This window comes from Mobula birostris, chromosome 9 (assembly GCF_030028105.1).
Source record: "Mobula birostris isolate sMobBir1 chromosome 9, sMobBir1.hap1, whole genome shotgun sequence".
NCBI lineage: Eukaryota > Metazoa > Chordata > Chondrichthyes > Myliobatiformes > Myliobatidae > Mobula > Mobula birostris.
The window spans coordinates 65,722,919-65,748,332 of record NC_092378.1 but is presented as its reverse complement, the minus strand read 5'-3'; the positions used below and the strand labels follow the sequence as shown (position 1 = coordinate 65,748,332).

Genomic DNA, 25,414 nt, shown 5'->3' with positions numbered 1-25,414 from the left:
CTGTCTACAAGAAGGGTCTATTTCCTGAGGAGACTGAGGTCCTTTAACATCTGCCGGACGATGCTGAGGATGTTCTACAAGTCTGTGGTGGCCAGTGCTATCATGTTTGCTCTTGTGTGCTGGGGCAGCAGGCTGAGGGTAACAGACACCAACAGAATCAACAAACTCATTCAGAACGCCAGTGATGTTGTGGGGATGGAACTGGACTCTCTCATGGTGTTGTCCGAAAAGAGGATGCTATCTAAATTGCATGCCATCTTGGTCAATGTCTCCCATCCACTACATAATGTACTGGGTGGGCACAGGAGTACATTCAGCCAGAGACTCATTCCTCCGAGATGCAACACAGAGCGTCATTGGAAGTCATTCCTGCCTGTGGCCATCAAACTTTACAACTCCTTCCTTGGAGGGTCAGACACCCTGAGCCAATAGGCTGGTCCTGGACTTATTTCATAATTTACTGGCATAATTTACATATTACTATTTAACTATTTATGGTTCTATTACTATTTATTATTTATGGTGCAACTGTAATGAAAACCAATTTCCCCCGGGATCAATAAAGTATGACTATGACTATGACTAATGAGTTGTGGGCACGCTATGTTGGCGCAAGAAGTGTGGCCCAGCACAATCCTCGCCGATTAGGTATGACGCAAATGACGGACTTCACTGTATGTTTCGATATATGTGTGTACAAATAAAGTTTAATCTTTAATATTAAATGATCTTTTACTCTTTACTTTTATATTTTGGGTTACCAAAGGTCCTAAAATGTTTTTCAGGAACTTTATCATAATCTGATGCCAAAGGGTCAGGTGGTGGGGAAACAACAGCTCAAAGAATTGTCCTAAAGGAAGAATGGCACAGCACATCTTCGAGTGCTGCCCATGTGGAGTTTGCAAATTCTCCCTGTGATCATGCAAGGTCTCCTCTGGGTGCTCTGGTTTCCACCCACATCTCAAAGAGTTTAACTGGCCCTAATAAGATTGCACTTAGTATTGCTGCCTTATTACCTCAGAGGCCTAGATTTGATCCTGACCGCAGCTGCTGTCTTTGTGGAGTTGGCATGTGCTTCTTGTGACTGTGTGGCTTCCCTGCTGGTTCTGGTTTCCCTCCCACATTCTAAAGACGGGGGGGCTGGTAGGTTCATTGGTTGCTATAAATTGTTCCTGATGAGGGGTAGAATCTGCTGGGGTGGGGGGAGGCTAATAGGAAAATGGGGAGAATATAATTAGGAGTGATGTAGATTGGTGCCTATCGATATAGCATAGACTCGGTGGGCTGAAGGGCCTGTTTGCAGGCTGTGTCCCTCTATGTCTTTATGAGGTGGAGGTGTATGAGAATGTCGGAAGGAGTATCTGAATATGAGTGTGTATCTGAATCTATCAGAGGTCTTCTCCAGAGCCCTCTATTTTTTATCATCCATGCACCTATCTAAGAGTGTCTTAAATGTGAGATTACACCAATCTCTTTTGAAGCAGTCTACTGCTCCCTGGAGCCTTGTGATCAGAGGTCACCTAACAACACTAGTTTGGCTTCATTTGAGACGATAGAACATAGAAAATTACAGCACAATACAGGCCCTTTGGCCCACAATGCTGTGACAACCTGTTAACCTACTCTAAAATTAATCTAACCCAAGATGGTCGCCTTCCATTTTACCATCATCCATGTGCCTATCTAAGAGTTTTTTAAACGTCCCTAAAATATCTGCCTCTACCACCAACCCTGGCAGGGTGTTCCATGCACTCACCACTCTCTGTGTAAAAAAAGTACCTCCGACATCCCTCCTATACTTTCCTCCAATCACCTTCAAATTATGCCCACTTGTAGTAGCCATTTCTGCTCTGGAAAGAAGTCTCTGGCTGTCCATTCAATCTATGCCTCTTATCATCTTGTACACCTCTATCAAGTCACCTCTCATCCTCAAACTCAAACAGACAGTGGAGGAAATTGAACCCCAATAAGGTACAAACAGAGGGGAAAAGATATAAAAACTGGAGGTATGCAGGAAGATGTACCGTACCTTCTTTGGTTTCTTCACGCAGTGAAGTCCATTGCCTTTTGGCTACAATGTTTAAGGGAATGGTGGAGTAGACCTGATGGGCCAAATGGCCTAATTCTGCTCCTATCTCTCATCATCTTATGGTCTAAGTCATAAACTTTCAAAATATCAGTCCTGATGAAGGGTCTTGGCCTAAAACACTGACTGTTTACTCTCCTCCATAGATGCTACCTGGCTTGCTGAGTTCCTCCAACATTTCGTGTGTGTCGCTCGAGATTTCCAACATGTACAGAATCTCTCATTTTTATAAGACTGGACAATTGCATTCAGCTCTCATCACCCCTTTACAGGAATGACGTAGAGGCTTTGGAGAGGGTGCAGCAGAGGTTCACCAGGATGCTGCCTGGATTAGAGCGCAGGAACTATAAGGAGATGTTGGACAAACTTTAGTTGTTTTCTTTGGAGCATCAAAGGCCAAGGGGAAGCGAGATGGAAATTTATATATGAGACGTAGATGGAGTAGGCTTTTTCTCAGAGGTGAAATATCCAATACAAGAGGGTAATCATTTAAGCTGAGAAGGGGTAATTCCATAGGACATATGAAACAGAGAGTGGTGGATGTCTGGAATGCACTGCCGGGGTGGTGGTGGAGGCAAATACAACAGAGATGTTTAAGAGGCTCTGAGAAAGGTACATTAATGTGTTGAGAATGAAGGAATTTGGACCACGTGCAGGCAGAAGTGATTAGTGTAATTAGGTGTCATTAGTTTAATACAGTTATTGTTGGCTGAGAGGTCTGTTCTTGTGCTATACTCTTCTATATACTATAATGAAAGGCTTGGTGAATTAACTGTTTTATCATCATTTCCCTCTGCTGATATTTCCATACTTTCCGAATTCCCTGTTCTCTCTCCTCCTTAAGGGTGTGCCTTAAATCTAACCTCTTTGAGCAATTCTTTGGTTACTTGTTCAAATATTTTCTCAAGTGGCTTGTCATCTGATCACCTCGGTTGCAAAGTGCCTCAGGGCATTTTGCAAAGTTAAGTGTGCTGTTTAAATGCATGTTATAACTTCCAAACCCCAGGTTGGAGAAGGTAATTTCAACAGATATTAAAGCAATGGCTCTTGGAAATTGCTGCAGCCTCAAAGATGAAAGCTGATGTTAGATTACAAGATCATTTGTGACTCTCTTCCACAGGGAAAGTTTTCTAACTCTTTGTGCTGGTCAGAAGAACTTAAAAGTGATTGTTGACTTGACAACAAGTAAATGCCATCATGGCAGTGTCTCTACTAGGGTTGCCAGCTGTCCCATATTAGCCGGGATATCCTGTATATTGGGCTAAATTGGTTTGTCATATACGGGACCACCCTTGTCCCGTATTTCCCCCGCTAAGGTAGAGCGTTCCTATGAAACCGTTCGTAAGCGGAAATGGCGTAAAGCGAAGAAGCAATTACCATTAATTTTTATGGGAAAAAATTTTGAGCGTTCCCAGACCCAAAAAAATAACCTACCAAATCATACCAAATAACACATAAAACCTAAAATAACACTAAACTATAGTAAAAACAGGAATGATATGATAAATACACAGCCTATATAAAGTAGAAATAATGTATGCACGGTGTATCAGAATCGGGAAAATTAAGCCAAAACCGATTTGTAGAAAAAAATTGGCATGTACACGTATGCGCACGTCACGCATTTGCACACAGGTGCCCGCGCAAGGCCTCATGGTCATGGTAGTTTTTCTCGGGGTAAACACAAGTGTCCCGTATTTGACTGCTATTTTTGTCCCTTATCTGGGAGTGTGAAAGTTGGCAACCCTAGCCTCTACATTCTTAGAAGTTTTTGCAGATTTTGCATGTCATCTAAAACTTTAACAAACTTCCATGATGCACAATGGAGAGTATCCTGACTGGTTACATCACAGCCTGGTAGGAAAACACTAACGCTCAGGGATGGAAAAAGCCCAGTCCACCACAGGAAAAGCCCTCCCCAATACTGAGCACATCTACGAGGAACACTGCCATAAAAAATCAGCATCCATCATCAAAGGCCTCACTATCCAGGCCATGTTCTCTTCCCTCTACTATCATCATGAAGGAGGTACAGAAACCTTCGGTCCCACACCATCAGGTTCGGGAACAGTAATTACCCTCCAGCCATCAGGCTCTTGAACCTGTGTGGGTAACTTCACGCACCTCAACACTGAACTGATTCCAAAACTTATGGACTCAAGGACACTACCACTCATGTTCTGAATATTACCATTATTTATTTATTTTTTTGGAATTCAGTTTGTCTTCTTGTGCACATTGGCTGTTTGTTTGCCTTTGTTTAATTGTGTGTAGTTTTTCATTGATTCTGTAGTACTTCTTTGTTTTGCTGTGAATACCCCTAAGAAAATGAATCTGAGTATAGTGTATGGTGACATATACAGTTCGTGCTTTGTTAATATGTTTACTTAGTTGCTTGACATGTGTATCACTGGTAAGGCTAATGTTTCTCCCCCCATTTCTCACTGATCCTAATGTGAGAGGTGTGCTGGCACTTTCGGAAGGTAGTTGAGAGACGATCACGAGTAGGTCTGGGGGTCACCTGGAGATCAGAATGGATTATGCACCTCAGAGAGATCTTTGCAGAAAACTGCTGCTAGACTTGTAACTAAAACCACAATGAGGGAATGTATCACTCCTGAACTAGCTCCTCAGCATTGGCTTTCTGTATCTTTTAGAATTTTTTTTTATAAATTCTAATATATAGAATTTATCTTTTAGGATTGATTTAGAATTTAGAATTGATTTTAAAGTTCTCTTACTTGCTTTTAAAGCTCTCAATGGTCTGGGGCCGGAGTACGTCACAGAATTGCTTTCATTTTATAATCCTGCTTGAGTGCTCAGGTTTTCTTCCATCACTCTCTAAACAATCTCCCTCAAAAGATAACTAGCAGGTCAGTTTATTTGAACTACGCTCCTAAACTGTGGAATTCAATGTATAAAATTATAAGGGATGTGGACTCAGTTGGCACTTTTAAATGCCAGCTCAAAACCTATTTATTTAACCTTGCTTTTAACTGACATCTTTTTGTCTTTTATTTTCATGTTTTCACTTTATCCCATTGTAAAGCACTTCAAACTACATTGCCTTTATGATAAGTGCTCTATAAAAGAGTTATTATCAATACTTTTACTTTTCTTGGCTCAAGCTGGTAAAACCTGAGGTACGGGCATAACCAAACACACTTATTTCTCAATTGCTAGGAACGATCAGACTATTCTAGTGGTGTTTAGTATTGTGGCTTTCTGAAGATTTACATAAATGTATCTATGTCAGCCTAATTGTTTAACGCTATTGTGTAGTGACTTTGGGATGATACCAGTTGTAGGTATTACTTTAGGGACAATGTATACCCTGTTCATGTTCCATAGTCTTTCAATTTCCTCTTTTAATTCGGCATATTTCCAATGTTTTTCACATATTGATTTCTGTATATTATGTGTGTTTGAAATAGTTATATCTATAATGTAAGTTACTCTTGCTTGTTTATGCTGTATTATTATGTCCAGATGGTTATTGTGCATCAATATTAAATTGATCATAATATAATTTATAGGACTCTGACACAAAACTGGACCAGGCTTGTATTTGTAGCAAGGTATGGTGACTTTTATGAATTTGTATTTCAAAGCAAGATTTTGGTGAATGATGTTTGCCACTTGATTTACCTGCGTAAGTAATCAGATTGAGTTAAACTGATGCAGGATTCTGTAATGTGTTGGATTGTTTCTGGTTTCTCATGGTATCTTCTGTATTAATCACCCTGAATTTGTTGGCCTTTTATTATGTACTTTTGATCAGTTTTTGTGTTAACCACCTGGTCCTGTATTGCTACAAGGAACCCTTCTGTTTCTGGGAAGAGGTCTCCAACTCTGAGCCACGCATTTAATGCTTCCTTGTCAACATCTAGTCTGCTCGGATTGTGGAGATGTCTTCCATGGACAGTCATGCTCTTCCACTTCTTAACTTTTTCTTCTGTAGTGATAATTTCGTTTTTCTGGGTTGTTCTTTCAATTAGATTTAGGTGGGTGTGTACTTATCAGAATTGCATATGCTTGCGTGGATTGCAGAAACCTGCTTTCATTGATGAAATATATCTTTCAAAATTTTATCTGATAGCTATGAACATTTTTAATGTCTGTTTTTCCTCTTCCCCATTCTGTCCTAGATAGTGTTAATCTAGGTATGTTCGAATGTAGATAATGTTTTCTGAAATTTGTCATTTCAGTTCTTATTTTTCTTTGTAAATTTTGCAGATCCAGTTCAGACCAAGATATTATGCCAAAAGAATACATTAATATGGATGTAGCAGAAGGGTTTATTGCCCTTGTTATATTTTTACTATTGAGCTCTGTTTGGCAGATTTTCTTATGCCTTGAATAAATTCTGTCACAAGTCTTCCCTTTATCGATCTATGATTTATTTTCTTTGCTTGATGATATCCCAGATAATTATATGTTTCATATTCATCCATCAGTTCTATTGCATCCTGCTGCTGTTTTGTATTCTATTTCCTCTATTGCACCTTTCCTTATCTTCAATGTGCTGCACTTATCTAGTCCAAAGTTCATGTTTATACCTTTACAAAAGAGTTCTACTATTTTTGAATTAATTGCTTTGCTTTACTGATGAAGGAGTGTATAATTTCAAGTTGTCCATGTATAAAAGCGTGTCAAGGTAGAATTTTTTTGGTAGTTTCTGATTTGATACTTTATTTTTGTCCGATTCAGTAAATTAGAGAGTGGGTTTAAAGCTAAACAAAACCATGGTGGGCTTAGTGTCACCCTAGAAAATGCCTCATTATTATTATTATTATTATTATTATTATTATTATTCCCTTCTACAGGGAACTTGCAGTTAAAAGTTAAACAGGTTGGAATGGTAGCGTAATGCTTTACACTACCAGCGATTGGTGTTCAATTCCTACCACTGTTTGTAAGGAGTTTGTACGTTCTTCCCGTGACCACATGGCTTTCCTCCAGGTGCTTCGGTTTCTTCCCACATTCCAAAGATGTATGGTTAGGGTTAGTAATTTGTGGGCATGCTATGTTGGTGCCAGAAACATGGCAACACATGCTGGCTGACCCAGCACAATCTTCGGACTGTGTTGGTCGTTGACGCAAACGATGCATTTCACTGTATGTTTCGATGTTCATATGTCCTGCACCCATCCCCTTGAACCAACTTGCACAACCCTCACTGCTATCTCAGTGCAGCAACACTGCGACCAATTTGCACTAAATGGACTCCTATCTTTCATCTAATGGATGAGGAGCATTTGATGGCTCTGGGCCTGTACTCACGGGAGTTAAGAAGAATGGTGGGGGAGTCTGATTGGAACCTATCAGATATTGAAGGGCCTAGACAGAGTGGACATGGAGAAGATGTTTCCAGTAGTGGTGGAGTCTAGGACCAGAGGACACAGCCTGAGAATAGAAGATCGTCCCTTTAGAATAGAAATCAAGAGGTATTTCTCTAGCCAGCGGATGGAGAATCTGTCAAATTCCCTGTCACAGACGGGTACGAAGGCCAAGTCCTTGGGTATATTTAAAGCAGAAGTGGATAGATTCTTGATTAGTAAGGGTGTCAAAGGTCACAGGGAGAAGGCAGAAGAATGGGGTTGAGAGGCAAAACATATCAGCCATAATATAATGGCAGAGCAGACATGATGGGCCGAGTAGCTGAATTCTGCTATGTCCTATTTATGTTCTTTCTTGTAAAGAATGTGTACAATTTATGTTTAATATATGTATTTTGTGTGAATGCTGCTTCTCTAGTGCTGTGCGCCTGTTATGCTGCAGCAAGAGTGTTTTGCATTAAACCTGGGCAGTCACATGCATGTGAGTATGACAGTGAACTCTGCTTTGACTTTGACTTTGGCCACCAGAAGCTTTGACTTTGGGAGATGTTTGTACTTACATTGTCTTCATTGATTGCATTTTATTTTTGTATTGTTTTACACATCTTCATTCCAATAAAGGTTAAGGAAGTGTGAAGATTTTGGGGCAGCCACTCTTGCAGTGGGATCTGGACCGACTGAAAAATGGCTGATGGAATTTAATGCAGACAAGGGTGAGGTGTTTCACTTTGGGAGGACAAACCAGGACTTACTTGGTGAGTTGTAGGGCACTGAGGAGTGTGGTAGAACAGAGGGATCTGGGAATACACGTCTATAACTCCCTGAAAGTGGTGTCACTGGCAGATAGATCATAAAGAGAGCTTTTGGCACTTGACCTGCATAAGTCAAAGTGTTGAGTACAGGAGTAGGGATGTTATGTTGAAGTTGTAAAAGATGTTGGTAAGGTCTAATTTGGAGTATTTTGTGTGTGCTGGATGCCTAACGAAAGAGTAGAAATGGTAATTAGATTGAAAGAATATAGAGAAAATTTACAAGGATGTTGCCAGGACTTGAGGACCTGAGTTATAAGAAAAGGTTGAATAGGTTCGGACTTCACTTACTAGAGTGTAGGAGAATGGGGGGGGGGGAGATCTTACAGAGGTATACAAAAATTACCAGTGATATAGACAGACTGAATGCATGCCTTTTTCAGGTCAGGTGAGAATAAGATTACTGGTCTCAAGTTTAGGGTGAAAGGTAAAATACTTAGGTGGAATCAGAGGAGAAATTTCTTCTCTCAGAGGGTGGTGCGAGTGTGGAACAAGCTGGCAATAGAAGCGGGGAATGTGGATTCAATTGTAAAATTTAAGAGAAGTTTGGGTAGGTACATGGATAAGAGAGGTATGGGAGGGATATGGTCTGCGTGCAAGTAGATGGAACTAGGCAGATTGGGTTGACATGAACTGGATGGGCTGAAGGGCCTGTTTCTCTGCTGTAGTACTCTATGACTAGCACAACAGCTTCTGCACAGGTCTAACAGCTGAACTGTGTTATATTTTCTTTGATGCCCTTGTGCTAACTGTTTGCGGGGATCAGGCAGGAATATCGACCTAAGAACAGTGATCAGATCCAACATGATCTGATTCAGTAATGAAATATCATTTTCCATTTCTTATGGTCTTATTCTCTTAGCTCAAGGGTGTGTGCAAGAGGTAATAAATGTCACCTTGCTGACAATGTGAATGAATTAAAATCAATCTTTTGTCCAATTCCATTTGAAACTTCCATTGAATAATTTCCATCATCTTTGATAGGATGAACGCATGTTACAAATTAATCTTTTCACATCTTATTGTGAAAATCATTCAGAGTTCAATAGAATATAAATGGTATTGAATACAAAACAGAAAGGATTCTGAGTGCAAGGACCACCAGACTCATAAAAAAAAGTTACTTTCCCCAAGCAGTAAGGGTAATCAACACCTCCACTCACTAACTCACCAATACGCACCCCCCACTCCTTTATCATTTCCTGTCAGTCACCTTACGTCCAGACACTCCTGTACTTAATGTCACTTTATGGACATACAATCAATGTACAGAAGCTATCTTATGTATTTACATCAATTGTGTTTTTATATTATTGTGTTCTTTATCTTATTGTACTTTTTTGTGCTGCATCGGATCCAGAGTAACAATTATTTTGTTCTTCTTTGTGCTTGTGTACTGGAAATGACATTAAACAATCTTGAATCTCCCTGGGGATAAAGAGTGACTGTGTTCCTTCATCCTGTCTGTGCCTTTCATGATCGACTATACCTCTATCAGATTACCTCTCATCTCCCATGTTCCAGGGAATAAAGTGCTAGACTATGCAACCTCTCCTTACAAATCAAACCCTCAAGTCCAGGAAGAGGGAAGATGGTGGCGCGACGCAGCTCGCAGCGGCCACTCCTGTGGTGATGTCTGTTATTTGTCAAGTAGGGTGCCGTGCACAATCCTGATTTGATGGAGACGGACGTGAGAGCACGAAGGAACATCTGGTGAAACTTCTGAAACGCCTGCTTCACTGCTGCTGCTACTGTGTGGTCCAGAATCTCTGGAGGAGAAGGCCCCGAATTTTTGGCTTTGCTTGTTGCTCGGCGGCCAGGGCAGGGTCGAAGCGCGCGGCAGAGGATGGCACTCGAAGAGGCTGTGTCGGAGGGGCTGGGAGGAGGCTCGAAGTTTCGGACGGACTCAGAGTCCGCTGCAGTTGGGTGCTTCCAATGGTGCTGCATCGGCGAGTTGGCGGCGCTTGGAGATTCATGGCGGGAAGAGTTTCTCCCTTCTGCCGCTTGCGTGGGATGATGATCTATTGGGACTTTGAGACTTTTTTTTACCGTGCCCATGGTTTGCTCTTTATCAAATTATGGTATTGCTTTGCACTGTTGTAACTATATGTTATAATTATGTGGTTTTGTCAGTTTTAGTCTTGGTTTGTCCTGTGTATTCTTGTGATATCATTCTGGAGGAACGTTGTATCATTTTTTAATGCATGCATTTCTAAATGACAATAAATGGAAACTGAACTGTATTTACTGTGACTGTAACACAACATTCTCAATTCTGTTATTGTTTTCCTTTTGCATTAGACTGATATTTAGAGTGATCTCAGATGCCACACAAATTGATCATTGGTTTATTATTGTCACTGTTTCTTGGTACAAGTGACATGTGACACTAATAAAATGATTACTTTTTGAAAATAATTATAGGCATCCATTAGTCTCATGAGACCATGGATTTGCACCTTGGAAGGTTTCCAGGGCGTAGGCCTGGGCAAGGTTGTATGGAAGACCAGCAGTTTCCCACGCTGCAAGTCTCCCCTCTCCACGACACCAACATTGTCCAAGGGAAGGGCATTAGGACCCATACAGCTTGGCACCGATGTCGTCGCAGAGCAATGCGTGGTTAAGTGCCTTGCTCAAGGACACACACATTGCCTTAGCCAAGGCTCGAACTAGCAACCTTCAAATCACTAGACGAATGCCTTAATCACTTAGCCACGCACCAACATTTGAAAATAATATCTAATGTTAATTTTATGTCTTTTCAAGACACCCAGGATTGATTAATTTAAGGTTAGATTAAATTAGATGAGCTTTATTTGTCACGTGTACACTGAAACATACAGTGAAATGCATCGTTGGTATAAAATCAAATCAGTGAGGATTGTGCTGGGGCAGCCTGCAAGTGTCACCATGCTTTCGGTGCAAACATGGCAACCTACTATCCCGAATCTGGAAGGAAACCGGAGCATCCGGAGGAAAGCCATGTGATCACAGGGAGAATGAATAAAGTCCTTACCAACAGCATTGGAGAATTGAACTCCGCTCAGAGATTGTCGTCAATGTAATGTGATTGCACTAACCGCTATGCTACCACACAACCTTTAACATACTACAAACAACCTTACCCTTTTGTACGTAAATAAAAAGTTATGGGATGCCTGCATGATAACAATAGCTTCAAATAAAAGACATTAAATCACCTTTGTAGTGCAGTTATTGTGGAGGCGAAGCTTGGACAGCTGCTGTAAGACCCCACCAACAGTAATAGATGCCGGTGGTGGATACAATCTGCTTTACTGGTGTCAGTTGCAGGAGGAGAGTTGGCCCAGGATAACATTGGGTTTGCTCTGCCTCTTTCAGAGAAAGTTTGTGGCAGTGTTTCCTTCCATCCAGGAGGATAGGTAGGAAGCAGCTCGTCTCATCTGAAAAGTGACCGCTCTGACAAGGCAGCATTCACTGTGAACTGCCCCTGAAAGAATGAAACACTCTCTCACACAATGTACGGACAAAATGGTGATCACTCCGAAATAATTCTCTGAGAATATAGAACTCCATCAGCACAGCTACTCCCTCAGTGTCACCCCTCACACGGTGAGTCACTCCCTCAGTGAGATACTCCCTCAGTGTCACCCCTCACACAGTGAGACACTCTCTCAGTCTCACCCCTCCCTCAGTGAGGCACTCCCTCAGTCTCACCCCTCACACAGTGAGACACTCCATCAGTCTCACCCCTCACACAGTGAGACACTCTTTCAGTGTCACCCCTCACACGGTGAGACACTCCCTCAGTCTCACCCCTCACACAGTGAGACACTCCCTGAGTGTCACCCCTCACACAGTGAGACACTCCCTCAGTCTCACCCCTCACACAGTGAGACACTCCCTGAGTGTCACCCCTCCCTCAGTGAGGCACTCTCTCAGTGTCACCCCTCACACAGTGAGACACTCTCTCAGTGTCACCCCTCCCTCGGTGAGGCACTCCCTCAGTGTCACCCCTCACACGGTGAGACACTCCCTCAGTCTCACCCCTCCCTCGGTGAGGCACTCTCTCAGTGTCACCCCTCACACGGTGAGACACTCTCTCAGTGTCACCCCTCACACGGTGAGACACTCCCTCAGTCTCACCCCTCCCTCAGTGAGACACTCTCTCAGTGTCACCCCTCACACGGTGAGACACTCCCTCAGTCTCACCCTTCACACAGTGAGACACTCTCTCAGTGTCACCCCTCACACGGTGAGACACTCCCTCAGTCTCACCCCTCACACAGTGAGACACTCTCTCAGTCTCACCCCTCCCTCAGTGAGACACTCTCTCAGTGTCACCCCTCACACGGTGAGACACTCTCTCAGTGTCACCCCTCACACGGTGAGACACTCTCTCAGTATCACGCCTCACACGGTGAGACGCTCTCTCAGTGTCACCCCTCACACGGTGAGACACTCCCTCAGTCTCACCCCTCCCTCAGTGAGACATTCTCTCAGTGTCACCCCTCACATGGTGAGACTCTCCCTCAGTCTCACCCCTCATACAGTGAGACACTCTCTCAGTGTCACCCCTCACACGGTGAGACACTCCCTCAGTCTCACCCCTCACACGGTGAGACACTCTCTCAGTGTCACCCCTCACACAATGAGACACTGTCTCAGTGTCATCCCTCACGCGGTGAGACACTCCCTCACTGTCACCCCTTCCACAATGAGACACTTCCAAAGTCTCACCCCTCACACAGTGAGACACTTCCTCAGTGTCGCCCACAGAGGAGTGTCACAGTGAAATACTCCCCCAGTATCACACCTTTCACAGTGAGACACCCCCTCGGTACTGCCTCTCCTATATTAGGACGCTCCCTCAGTACAGCCGATGCTTTCTCAGTGTGACTGTTCCCTCATTACTGCCCTTCTCACTGTGGGACAGCCCCTTGATATCACCCCTCCCTCAGTGTCGCCCCTCCCACAGTGGGACCCTCCCTTGGTACAGTCCCTCTCACAGAGTGACTGTCCCTCAGTACCGCCCTTCCCACAGTATGATAGCCCCCCCAATACTGCCCCTCCCTCAGTCAGATGCACCCCCAGGACTCAGGAGAATCAGGCAAAGTATTTCCATTCAACTCTGTGGAATCTCATACCGGGATCCAGAAAATTCTTTACTCACGTGGAATCTTGTTCAACTCATTCATGAACTTCTCCTTCACCTTGGAGAACCCATCTTGCTTGCCTCCCTCTGGGTTGGCCACTGGCTCTGTGGTGTTGGCCCCTGGGGTCGGCAATGCGACTGTGGCAGGCGGCGCTGCTAATGCTTCATGGTGTCCTTCTGTCAGCTTCATTCCACTCCCCAGCCTGGTCCTGTCAAAAGCCACAGAAAGGGTAACCCAATGAGTGAATACACAGTGCCATAGAGGTGTTTCACACAGAAACAGGCCCTTCAGCCCATCTCATCACTGCCATGCCAAATCCCTCCCAAACTGTCAGCTGGGATTCTCGCTCCACCGATGCTGCCTGACATTCTGAGTATTTTCCCGCCTCCGAACTCCTGCATGTACAACAAGTGGCAATGGTAGTGTAGTGGTTAGCGTGATCACTTTACTGTCTGTAAAGAGTTTGTATGTTCCCCCTGTGACCAGGCAGGTTTCCTCGCACATTCCAAAGGTATACAGGTTAGGAGTGGTAACTTGTGAGCTTACTGTGTTGGTACCAGAACCGTCGCAAAACCTGTGAGCTGGCTCCAGCACAAGCTCGCAGGTTTGATTTGACACAAATAATGCCTTTCACTGTATGTTTCGATGTACAGATGACAAATCAAGCTAATTTTCTCTTTCCACTGATAGTGATAGATGAATCATTTTTTCTGAGACACCAGAAAACTTTCACTGATTTACTTTGCAGTTGTGCCAGTGAATGTATTGATTTTAATTTTTATTTAGAGATACAGCAGGGTGACAGGCCCGACTATCCATTTACATCTCTATGATCAATTAACCTACTGACCTGTACATATTTGGAACGTGGGAGGAAACCGTAACACCTGGAGGAAACTGACACATTCACAGGGAGAACGTACAAACTCCTTGCAGACACCAGCAAAAATTGAATGATTACATTGCCACTAACCGCTACACTACCATGCCACAAATCTTCTGCATGCACCAGTGAGTTTGGGAGTAGCTTTATATAGGCTGAGTATAACATTGTGGGTTGAATGGCCTCCTCTGTGCTGTACTGTTCTATGTTCTGTCTTTTCTATTTAGAAGTAAGATATTTCAAAAAAATACAGCAATAAATGCAATTATTATGGTCCCACAATTTTGTCTGTCTTCTCAACAACCCAGAAGTGACTCTACACCTTGGGTAAGGCCTTGGTCATTACCAGCTGTGGAAGGGAACAGTGAGGAGCCTTGAGTCCAATGTGACAGACTCAGGCCCAGAGGGCACTGGCAAATGGCTTGAGGGCCAAACTGTTCCCTGACAAAATGTGAAGCTGTTTCTTTGTTCTTCCAGCTGGCCAGACAAAGCAGTAGAAGGAGGGGGATTAGCCTCTCTGTGTGCTTGCTGCTGTGGGTTTAATGGATTTAGGACAAGTTACAGTGGGCTATGTATTCCACAAAAGATCAATGGCCTCCTTACTCAGACTACAATGTTGTTACCATGACCCACTTGCCTTAGTATAAAGTTTTCCTTTTTTATTCATTCATTTTTCATGACCCAGACTTCATTGTCCAATGGCCATAACTCTAATCACCACATGACCCAGACATCATTGTCCAATGGTCACAATCCTAATCACCACATGACCCAGACGTCATTTTCCAATTATCTCAACCGTAATCACCACAGGCTAGCAACACTATGGCCACTTTGAGCACTTTGAACTAAAATGGAGATTTTTTTTGAGGCTGAGGCCTCAGTTTCCAACATTCCAGAGGAAATAAGCCAAATTTGCTCAGCCTCTCATTATAGCTAATGCTCTCTAATCCAGGCAACATGCTGGTCAACCTACGGACTCACTTTCAATGTCCCTACAGCTCAAGTTCTCAGTACCTATCTACCTATCTATCTATCTATCTATAATTTTTTGGGTTTTTTTTTTGCATTTGGACTGTTTGTCTTACTTTGCACATTGGTTGTTTGCCGGTCTTTGCTTGTGTGTATTTTTTCATTGATTCTATTGTGTTTCACTATTCTACTGTGAATGCCTGCAAGAAAATGAATCTCAGGGTAGCATATGATGACATGCACATAGTTTGATAATAAATTTACTTTGAACTTTGATCCTCTTCCCCATCCTCTCCAAAACTTCCACATCCTTCCTAGACTGGGGCAACCAGAACTGTGCACAGTACTCCAACTGCGGCCTATCTGAAGTCTTATATAGCTGCAACGTGACCTCCCGATTTCTCTACTTGATCCCAACTAATGCAGGAAAGGAGGTTGTACACCATCTTTTAACACTCAATTCACACACGTTATCGCATTCAAGGAGTTCATTGTGAAGCTTCTTCCGTTATCATGACTATTCGTGGAGCTTGCTGTGTGCTAATTCACTGCTACATTTCACACACACAGTGACACACCATGTGGCACAGTAACACAGCTAGTGAAGCTGCTGCCTTACAACTCCAAAGACTGCAGTTCAATCCCGAGCTGTTTGTGTGAAGTTTTCACACTCCCCCTGTGACTGCGTGCGTTTCCCCCCAGGAGCTCTGGTCCCAGAGAATGTGTGCATTGGTAGGTAGGCCTCTGTAAATTGCCTTGAGTGTACAGGTGGGGAGTTGCTGGGAATGTGGGAAAATGAAATGGATTTCCTGTCACTCTAGAAAAAACAACTCAAGGTTGTCCCACCTTTCCTTGTAGATCAGACCTTCTAATCCAGGCAGCTTCCTGGCAAATCTCTTCTGCACCCTCCCTAAAGCCTTCACATCCTTCCTATAATGGCATGACCAGAACTGAATGTCTCGGCCTGAAACGTCGACTGCACCTCTTCCCACAGATGCTGCCTGGCCTGCTGCGTTCACCAGCAACTTTGATGTGTGTTGCTTGAATTTCCAGCATCTGCAGAATTCCTGTTGTTTGCAATAGTTCAGAGACAACTTCCTACTTTTCAAATACTACTATTTTTTGTAGCCTTTCTTTTGATTTCTAAATACTTTTTCTCTCCCTGCATAACTGAGGATCAATAACAATCTGACTGATGAGAGAATTAAAGTTGAAATCGACCAATCCTGCGAAACAAGTCAAGAGACACATTAACTAATCAGATTTCATCCTTTAGAGCTGTGTGATTGAATTCTTACCTTCATACAAACGGCTTTAAATTCCTCTTTGACTCCCACCTTTTTGTCTTAATTTGATTGTTGCAAACAATTGTCTCAGCATGACTGTCCCATTCTATGTGAGCCTCATGTTCTATGCAGGCTGTGCTGCCTTGCGGGCACACATAATGTTTGTGATCTAACCAAATACACTAATTCCTTGATTTATTGATGTACAATTTAAATGTTTGTGTTAAATGCCTCTAACTCTTTGAGGATATGTATGTTTGACTTTATCAAGAATGAGGTGGAATCTCATAGAAATTTACTGCATATTGAAAGACCTGGACACAATGGGCGTGGAGAGTCTAAGAAAAGATGACAAAGCCATGGAATTGAAGGACGCCCCTTTAGAATAGAGGTAAGCAGGAATTTATTTAACCAGAGGTTGGTGAATCTGTGGAAGTCATTGGATATATTTAAAGCAGAGGTTGATAGGTTCTTGATTAGTAAGGGTGTCAGAGGTTATGAGGAGAAGGCAGAAGAATGGGGCTGAGGACAATTCAGCCATGATAGAATGGTCGAACAGACTCAATGGTAGAACGGCCTAATTCTGCTCCTATGTCTTATGGTCGTATGGATTTACAAAGTTGTTTCTGCCATAAGAAACAGTGCAACGCTCTCTGTGCTCAGGAAAATACGTTGCACCAAAAACTCCCATCACAGCCTTGAATGGAAACACCAACACCCTTGCATGGAAAAGCCTACAAGGGGTAGTGGACATAGCCCAGTCCGCCACAGGTAAAGCCTTCGCCACCAATGAGCGCATTTACAAGGAGCATTGTCGCAGGGAAGTGGGAGTCATGATCAAGGACCCTTCCTCCCCATCCAGGCCATGCTGTCTTCTTGCTGCTACCATCGGGAAGGAAGTACAGGAGCCTTAGGTACCCCACCATAAGGTTAAGGAACAGCTATTACTCGTCAGCCATTAGACTTGTGAACCAGCGTGGATAACTTCACTCACCCCAACACTGAGGTCCCAAATGATTCCAGAACTATGGACTCACTTGTAAGGACCTTACAACTCCTAATCTCTATATTATTTATTACTTATTTATCTATTATTTATAATAATGTTATTTTGTTTTATTTTTTAAATTTGCTTAGTTTATTTATTTGCACATTGGTTTTTGTCTTTGTGTGGAGTGTTTCATTGTATTTATTGTGAATACCCATGAGGAAGTGAGTCTTAGCGTAGTATATGGTGACTTAGATGTATTCTGATAATAAATTTACTTTGAACATTATACGACCTTTCTGACGTAGAGTGGCAAAGTCACACTGTGCGTAAACAAGCTCTTTAGTCTAACCAGTCGATGCCAACAAAATATCCATTCCCTCACTTTTGGTCCATATTTAGACCACAATTATACCACACTGTGTTCATTTCTGGTCACCTCATTATAAGAAGGATGTGGAAGGTTTAGATATAATGCAGAGGAGATTTACCAGGACACTACCTGGTTTAGAGAACATGTCTTATGAGGAAAAGTTGGGCTTTTCTCTTTGGAGCAAAGGAGATGAGGGATAGCCTGATAGAGGTATATTAGATGATAAGAGGCACGTATAGAGTGGACAGTCAGTATTCATTTCCTAGGGCAGCAAAGGACTGCCTTAAATGGACATTCGTTTAAGATGAGAGGACAAAAGTTTAGGGGAGATGTCAGAGGAAGTTTAGGGAGTCTGGGGTGGCTGGAACACTCTGTCCTGTGGTAGTAGAGGCTGATACAATAGGGACATTTAAGAGCTTCTCAGGTAAGCTCATGGATGTAAGAACATTGGAGGATTGTGTGCTGTGTAGGAGAGGATTAGATCGATCATGGAGTAGGCACAACATCATGGGCTGAAGGGCCTGTATTGTGATGTACTCTATATCCCTCTAAACCTCCCCTATCCATGTACCTGTCCAAGTGTATTTTAACTGTTGTTAATGTACCTGCTTCAACCCACTTCCTCTGGCAGCTCATTCTATATACAGACCACACCCTGCATGAAAAATTTGCCCCTTAGGTTCCTATTAAATCTTTCCCCTCTCATCTTAAATCTCTGCCATAGAGTTCTTGATTCCCCTTTGTTTAACAAACCATTGTCAGGGAACAGACCCCTTCTGTATGCTGCAGCTTTATGAACCTCTGGTTAGGCAGCCTCTGGAGTATTCCATACGGTTCTCATCGCCCCTTTAGATGAAGGATATCGAGCTTTGGAGAAAGTGCAGAAGAGGTTTACCAGGATGTTGCTGGATTGGAGGCCATGTGCTATAATGAGGGATTGGACAAACTTGTGTTACCTTCTCTGGGGCAGCAGAGACTGAGGGGAGATCCGATAGAGGTCCATAAGGTTATGAGAAGCATAGACAGAGTAGACATACAGAATCTTTTCCCCAGGGTTGAAATGTGTTATACCAGAGGTCATGCAGTTAAGGTAAGTTCAAAGGAGGTGGGAGGCGCGAGTTTTTTTTTTACACAGAGTGGTGGGTCCCTGAAACGTGCTGCCTGGGTGATGGTAGGAGCAGATACATCAGGGACTTTTAAGAGACATTTCAATAGGCACATGAATGTGAAGAAAATGGAATGATTCCATTGTGTTAGCAGAAGGGATTAGTTTAGTTGGCCATTTGATTACTAATTTAATTGGTCTGGCACAACATTGTGGCCCAAAGAGCCTGTTCATGTGCTGTACTGGTCTACACTTGCAGTTTTAGATACAAATTAATCTAATCTAAAAAAGAAGTTGAGGAATGGCTCTACATAGGTGCCGGCTCCTCAAGCAGCTGCCAGTATCCCCTACAACTACTTATTCTCATTATCTACTTGTGCTGTCACCTTCAAGGGGTCTCAGAACTGGAAGAGTCAAATCACAGTGTCCAAAGGTTCAATATCCATGTAAGAATATATTAATAAATTAGCAATAAATCCTGGAATAGTTAAAATGAGCTTTATTGGTTTCAGCATCCATCATCAAGGCCCACCACTATCCAAACCACACTCTCCTCTCACTACCCTACGGGGCAGGAGCTCCAGGAGCCTCAAGTCCTACACCACCAGGTTCAGAAACAATTATTACCCCTCAACCATCAGGCTCCTGAACAGGCGTGGGTAACTTCACTCAGCTCAATACTGAACTGATTCTACTACCTATGGACCCACTTTCAAGGAGTCTACAACTCATGTTCTCAGTATTTTTTTAAATTTGCACAATCTGTCTCCTTTTGCATATTGGTTGAAAGTGAGTCTTTATTTAAATTAAAGTAAATTTACCATCAGAGCATGTATATGTCACCACATACAACCTGAGATTCATTTTCATGCAGACGTTTACAGGAAAAGAAAGAAGTACAACAGAGTCAATGAAAAACCAGGCATACCAAAGACTGACAAGCAACCAATGTGCAAAAGAAGGCAAACTGTTCAAATCCAAAAAAAGTAAATAAATGACACTGAGGAAATGAGTTGTAGAGTCCTTGAAAGTGATTCTTCAGCCTATGGAATCAGATCAGTGTTGAGGTGAGTAAGGTTATCAAAGCTGGCTCAGAAACTGATGGTTGTAGGGTAATAATTGTTCCTGAACCTGGTGGTATGGGACCTAAGATTCCTATTCCTCCTGCCCGATGGTAGCAGCAAGACGAGACTCCTTATTTAGATATGTTTTCGTAACTCTGGTTGTATTTCTTTATTTTCATGTAATGCCTACAAGAAATTGAATGTCAAGGTAGTACATAGTGATATACACTATACATAGTACGATAGTAAATTTACTTTGACTTAGAGTTCATGTGATGCAAAGTCAAAGGAATGGGCCCGAGCTTCAGCGTCATTCCCTGCACAGGCAAATGGAGCCTCCTTCAAATCAATCGCATGCTGAATGGTCGATAGGACTGACAGGATAATAGAGTCCATCTTGAACTATCTAATCACTCCCTCAGTGTGGAAAGTCAGGAACAAAATATTACAGCAGAGAATGAGGGACATACATAGAACAAAGAACATGACAGAACACTACAGGCCCTTTGGCCCGTGGTGTAGAGCCAACCTTTAAACCTACTATCAGATCAACCTAACCCTTCCCTCCTACGTAATCCTCCGGTTCTCTATTATCCAAGAGCTTCTTAAATGCCCCTAAAGGATCTGCCTCTACCATCACCTCTGGGAGGGCATTCCCCACACCCACCACTGTCTGTGTAAAGAACTTACCTGTTTTTCCTTGAATCATCTTAAAATTATGCCTCCATGTATTAGCCATTTCTGTCCTGCGAAAAAGTCTCTGGTTACTCACTTGATCTACATCTCTTATAATCTTGTACACCTCTATCAAGTCACCTCCCGTCCTCCTTTGCTGCAAAGAGAAAAGCCCCAGCTCACTCAACCTAAGGCATGCCCTCCAGTCCAATACCTGTATTTGCCTTATAAGGTCCACGCCTCACAGTAATCTTTCCTGACCCACCCGCTTCGCCTTCCCCCTCAACGTCACCTCTGCTCCTTCCTTCAGAAACTCCAGGTAGGAACATTTCCAACATCTTCACCACACTCAGGGAAAGATGTTCCAACTGAATTCCCTCATTGTTTTATTGTAATCTCACTGATACCTATGTCCCCTCATTTTCCTTATCCTGGGCGAGACTAGAACTAGAGGTCATAGGTTAATAATGAAATATTTAAGGAGAACTTGAGAGGGAAATTCTTCCCTTAGAAGGTATGCAAGTGTAGGACGAACTGCCAGTGGAAGTATTGGATGCAGGTTCGATTTGAAGGGCCTGTTTGTGCTGTAGTGTTCTGTGACTCTGTTTTGGACACAATCAGGTTTTTATCTATTTCTTTGTTTTTCGATATTATTACCTATCAGGCCCCCCAATGGTCCATGAAAGTGTAGTTCATAGGATTATACCAGGACAAACCACCACACTGTGGGTCTGGAGTTACATAAAGACCAGAGGAGGACAGCAGGGTTCCCTTCCCTGAGGGTTGGGGAAAGAAAAATAGAGCTGACATTTCAGGTTGACGACTGACCTGAAATTCTGTCTTTCTCCAGAGATCTGCCATGTTCACAACTTTTTAAAGATTAGCTTTATTTTCCATGTGCATTGAAAAAAACAGTGTCAGCCTGCTGCTGGCACTAACATTGCGTGCTAACAACTCACTAACGCTAAATCGTACGACTTTGGACTGTGGGAGGAAACAGGAGCATCTGGAGGAAACCCACATGGTCACGGGGAGAGCGTACAAACTCCTTACAGAAAGTGTTGAAACTAAACCCCGATCTTACAGCTGGCGCTGTTAAATGACTTGCTAACTGCTACGCAACCGTGCGTTAAACAAATCCAAACAGCTGGAGGAACACAGTGGGTCAGGCAGCAGAGAGGTGGCTGACATTTCAGGTTGAGACTCTGTACTGGGATTGAGAATGAAGTCGGAAGATGGCTGGATTTCATTTCTGTCATGACTCCTTTTGACATCTTACTGTGCAGACGCATGTCATGTCATCTGCATTGTCACATTGACTGCATAGGGTACTTAAGATTAATTGCAGGATTTTTCTTTTGTGAAGGATGGTTTAAAAAGGGGAACCCTTCCATTTGTCATCAAAAGCAACACACAAAATGCTGGAGGAAATCAACAGGTCAGTCGGCATCTATAGAGAAAAACAAACAGTTGACGTTCTGGATTGAGAGCCATAATGAATGCTTCACCTTTGTGGAGAACATTTCAGGTTGATGACTGACCTGAAATTCTGTCTCTTTCTCCAGAGGTTGGATTGAGAGCCATAATGAATGCTTTACTATCAGTAAATTTAGCAACTGTACTTTCGGTGCATGGAAGCAATTTGTGATCTGGTATAATTCTGGATGCATTTTAGGAACAGCTTCTGCCCCTCTGATTAGAGTTCAGAACAACCTCACTACTGTGCTCTTGTTTTGCACTATTTATTGAGGAACCCACATAAAGAGCTGGAGGAACTCAGCAGGTCAGGCAGCAGCTCGGGAGAGAAATAAACAGTTGACATTTCGGGCTGAGTCTTCATCAGGACTGGAAAGGCAGAAGGAAGAAGCCAGAATAAGAAAGCAGATGAAGTGGAAGGAGAACAAGTCAGCAGGTGACACCACAGAGGGAGAGCATGAGATAGGGTCTCAATGAACCCCTGTTGAAGAAATTTAAACTTCTTCAGGGTAGATGTACAATGCTATGAAAAAGTATTCAGTCTCCACAACTACTTTCACATTTTACTGTCTCATTTTCTAAATTCAAAATATATTGAAGTAGGATTTCTTTGAGCTAATCTACAAAACATTGTGAATCTTGTCAAATCAAAAGAAAATTTCCAAAACCTATTAGCAATTTACTAAGAATTAAAAATTCAAAATTGTGAGGCTAAAAAAGTATTCATGCCTTGTGTAATTAGTACTATACACTATTCTTAGGTGTAATATACGTATTACATTACTAATTCTTACTAATTCTTAGGAGGGAGGAGAAGATGGCAGCGCGATGCAGTGCGTGCGGCCGCTCCAGAAATGATATCTGTATTGGAAGGGCTGGTCGGAGGCTCAAAGTTTTTGGACGGACTCAGAGTCCGCTGTCGGGTGCTTCCAAGGCATCGGCAGTTGTCGGTGCCTGGAGGTTTATGGCAGGGAAGTTTCTCCCTTTTTGCCGCCTGCCATCGGGGACTATTGGAGTCGATCGGGACTTGAGATTTTTTTTTACTGTGCCCATGGTCTGCTCTTCATCAAATTATGGTATTGTTTTGCATTGCTGTAACTATATGTTATAATTATGTGATTTTGTCAGTGTTAGTCTTTGGTTTGTCCTTTTTTTTGTGATATCACTGGAGGAACATTGTATCATTTTTTGATGCACGCATTTCTAAATGACAATAAACGAGGACTCAGTGTCCTCATAATCTAATCTAATAATCTAATAATTCACCATATTTGTTGATCTGGAAAATTGGAAGATCATCTGTTTTCAATGAATTTATAAGAATAAATACTCCCTCTCTCTGCAAGGTCCAACAATATGGTAGATTGTCAACAGACCAACCCAAAATGAAGACAAAAGAGCATTCAAGGCAAATCAGGGAAATGATAATAGAGAAGCACAAATCTGGGGAAGGATACAAGACCATCTCAAAGGTACTGAACATATGTCAGAGCTTAGTGCAGTCCTTTGTGAAAAAGTGGGAAAAATGTGAAATCACAACCACACTGCACAAGTCAGGCCACCCTCTAAAATTAGTCACCGAAGAAGAATAGCACTTGTAAGAGAGGCTACTGCGACACTAACAGTTACTCTGGGTAAACTGCAGAAGTCAGCGGCTGCAACTGGAGACAAAGTTCATGGCTCCACAATCTCTAAGGCCTTGCATAAAAAAGGTATTTATGGAAGAGCGGCAAGGAAGAAACCCTAGGTATGAAAAACACATGTCCTCACCCATAAAGACATCATTTATAAGACACTGTAAAGATCTGGAAGGTTCGTGTGGGCTGCTCTCCTTGATGCTAACGAGAGAATTCTTTTTGAAATTATGAGATTTAAGTGATTATTGGACTATAGTTTATGTTGGTCTCCTTCAGTTTTGTGTTTTTTTTATTGCCGATTGGTGGGTGGATGATACATTACTTCTTGTGTGAAAGAGGGGGTTGGGGTTTGATGCTATTGTCACTGTTTTTTGTGAGTGAGGGGGTTAGGGGTTTGGGGTTTTTGATGTTCTAGCTTCCTAGCTGTGATCTGTTTGTTCTGTGTGAGGGAAGGTGGGGGGGGGGGGGAGGTGGTTGTTGGGGGTTGTTGTTCCAGTTTCCTAGCTGTGATTTGTTTGTTCTATGCAAGGGAGGGGCTGGGGGGTGTTTTGGGGGTTGATGCTCCAGCTGCCATTTTCCTTGTGGGCGATCTGGGGGGGGGGCGGTGTTTGAAGCTTTGTTTCTTTTTCTTTGTAGTGCGGGGGGGACGGTGTTGATGTCTTTTCTTTCAAAAACACCTATTTTTTCTGTATTTCATGGCTATCTGGAGAAGACACATATCAGAGATTTATTGTACATGTACATTTTGACAATAAAATGAACCTTTGAACTTTGAATTTCTGGTGGTCAGATGAAACTAAAGTGGAGCTTTTGGCCTCAACACTCAGTGGTGTAGATGGTATAAATCTAATACTGAGCACCAGCCAGGTAACACTATCCCTACTGGAAAGTATGACGGACATAGCACTATGTTACAGGGATACTTTTCGTCAGCAGGGACAGGTAATCTGGTTAGGATTGATGGGAAGATGAATGCTGCTAAATTCAGAGAGATCCTGGATAAAAACCTGCTAGCCTATGCCAGAAAGCTTAAACTGGGGAGTAAGTTCATCTTTCAGAAGTACACTGCCAGAGAAACCAAGGCTTCATGTGAAGAAAATTGAGTGTCCCAGTCAGATTCCTCTATCGAGCATCTCTGGCAAGACCTCAAGTGCTGTTCACTGCCGCCCCTCCCCCCCCCCCCCCCCCCCCGACTAACTTGACACAGCTTGAGGGATTTTGCAAGGAGGAATGGGAAAATCTTGCTCTGTCATGTTGTGCAAAGCTAATGGAGATTTATCCTAAAAGACTACGGGCTGTACTAGTTGCGAGAGGTGGTTCAACTAAGTACTGGTCACAGGGGGATGGATACTTCTGAACTTGTGACATTTCAGTTTTTGAATTTTTAATTTTTCATGCTTTACAATTGTCCCTATCTTTTGGGGGGGATCTACTGTGAAAAAAGAAGAGCATGTGATTCACAAATAAAAATTCTCAGTTAAATTGATCAAAATTCCTGGTTGTAATACTCATTTATGCAAACAAAGGGTTGGGTGCTGAATACAAGACACTGTACTTAAAGAAGAGATTTCACAGTGAAGCCGCGA

General features: G+C 42.7%; 1 protein-coding gene across 1 annotated transcript in view; it reads right to left on the bottom strand.

Annotated features, from left to right (window-relative positions):
• Positions 1-25,414, bottom strand: part of syt1a (synaptotagmin Ia) — a 634,808-nt gene that overhangs the window by 78,938 nt on the left and 530,456 nt on the right. Inside the window, exon 3 of the mRNA XM_072269450.1 lies at positions 13,387-13,577. Within this exon, the coding sequence (XP_072125551.1) occupies positions 13,387-13,558 (172 nt within the window). The 5' untranslated portion in view covers positions 13,559-13,577. The remainder of the gene's footprint in view (positions 1-13,386; positions 13,578-25,414) is intronic.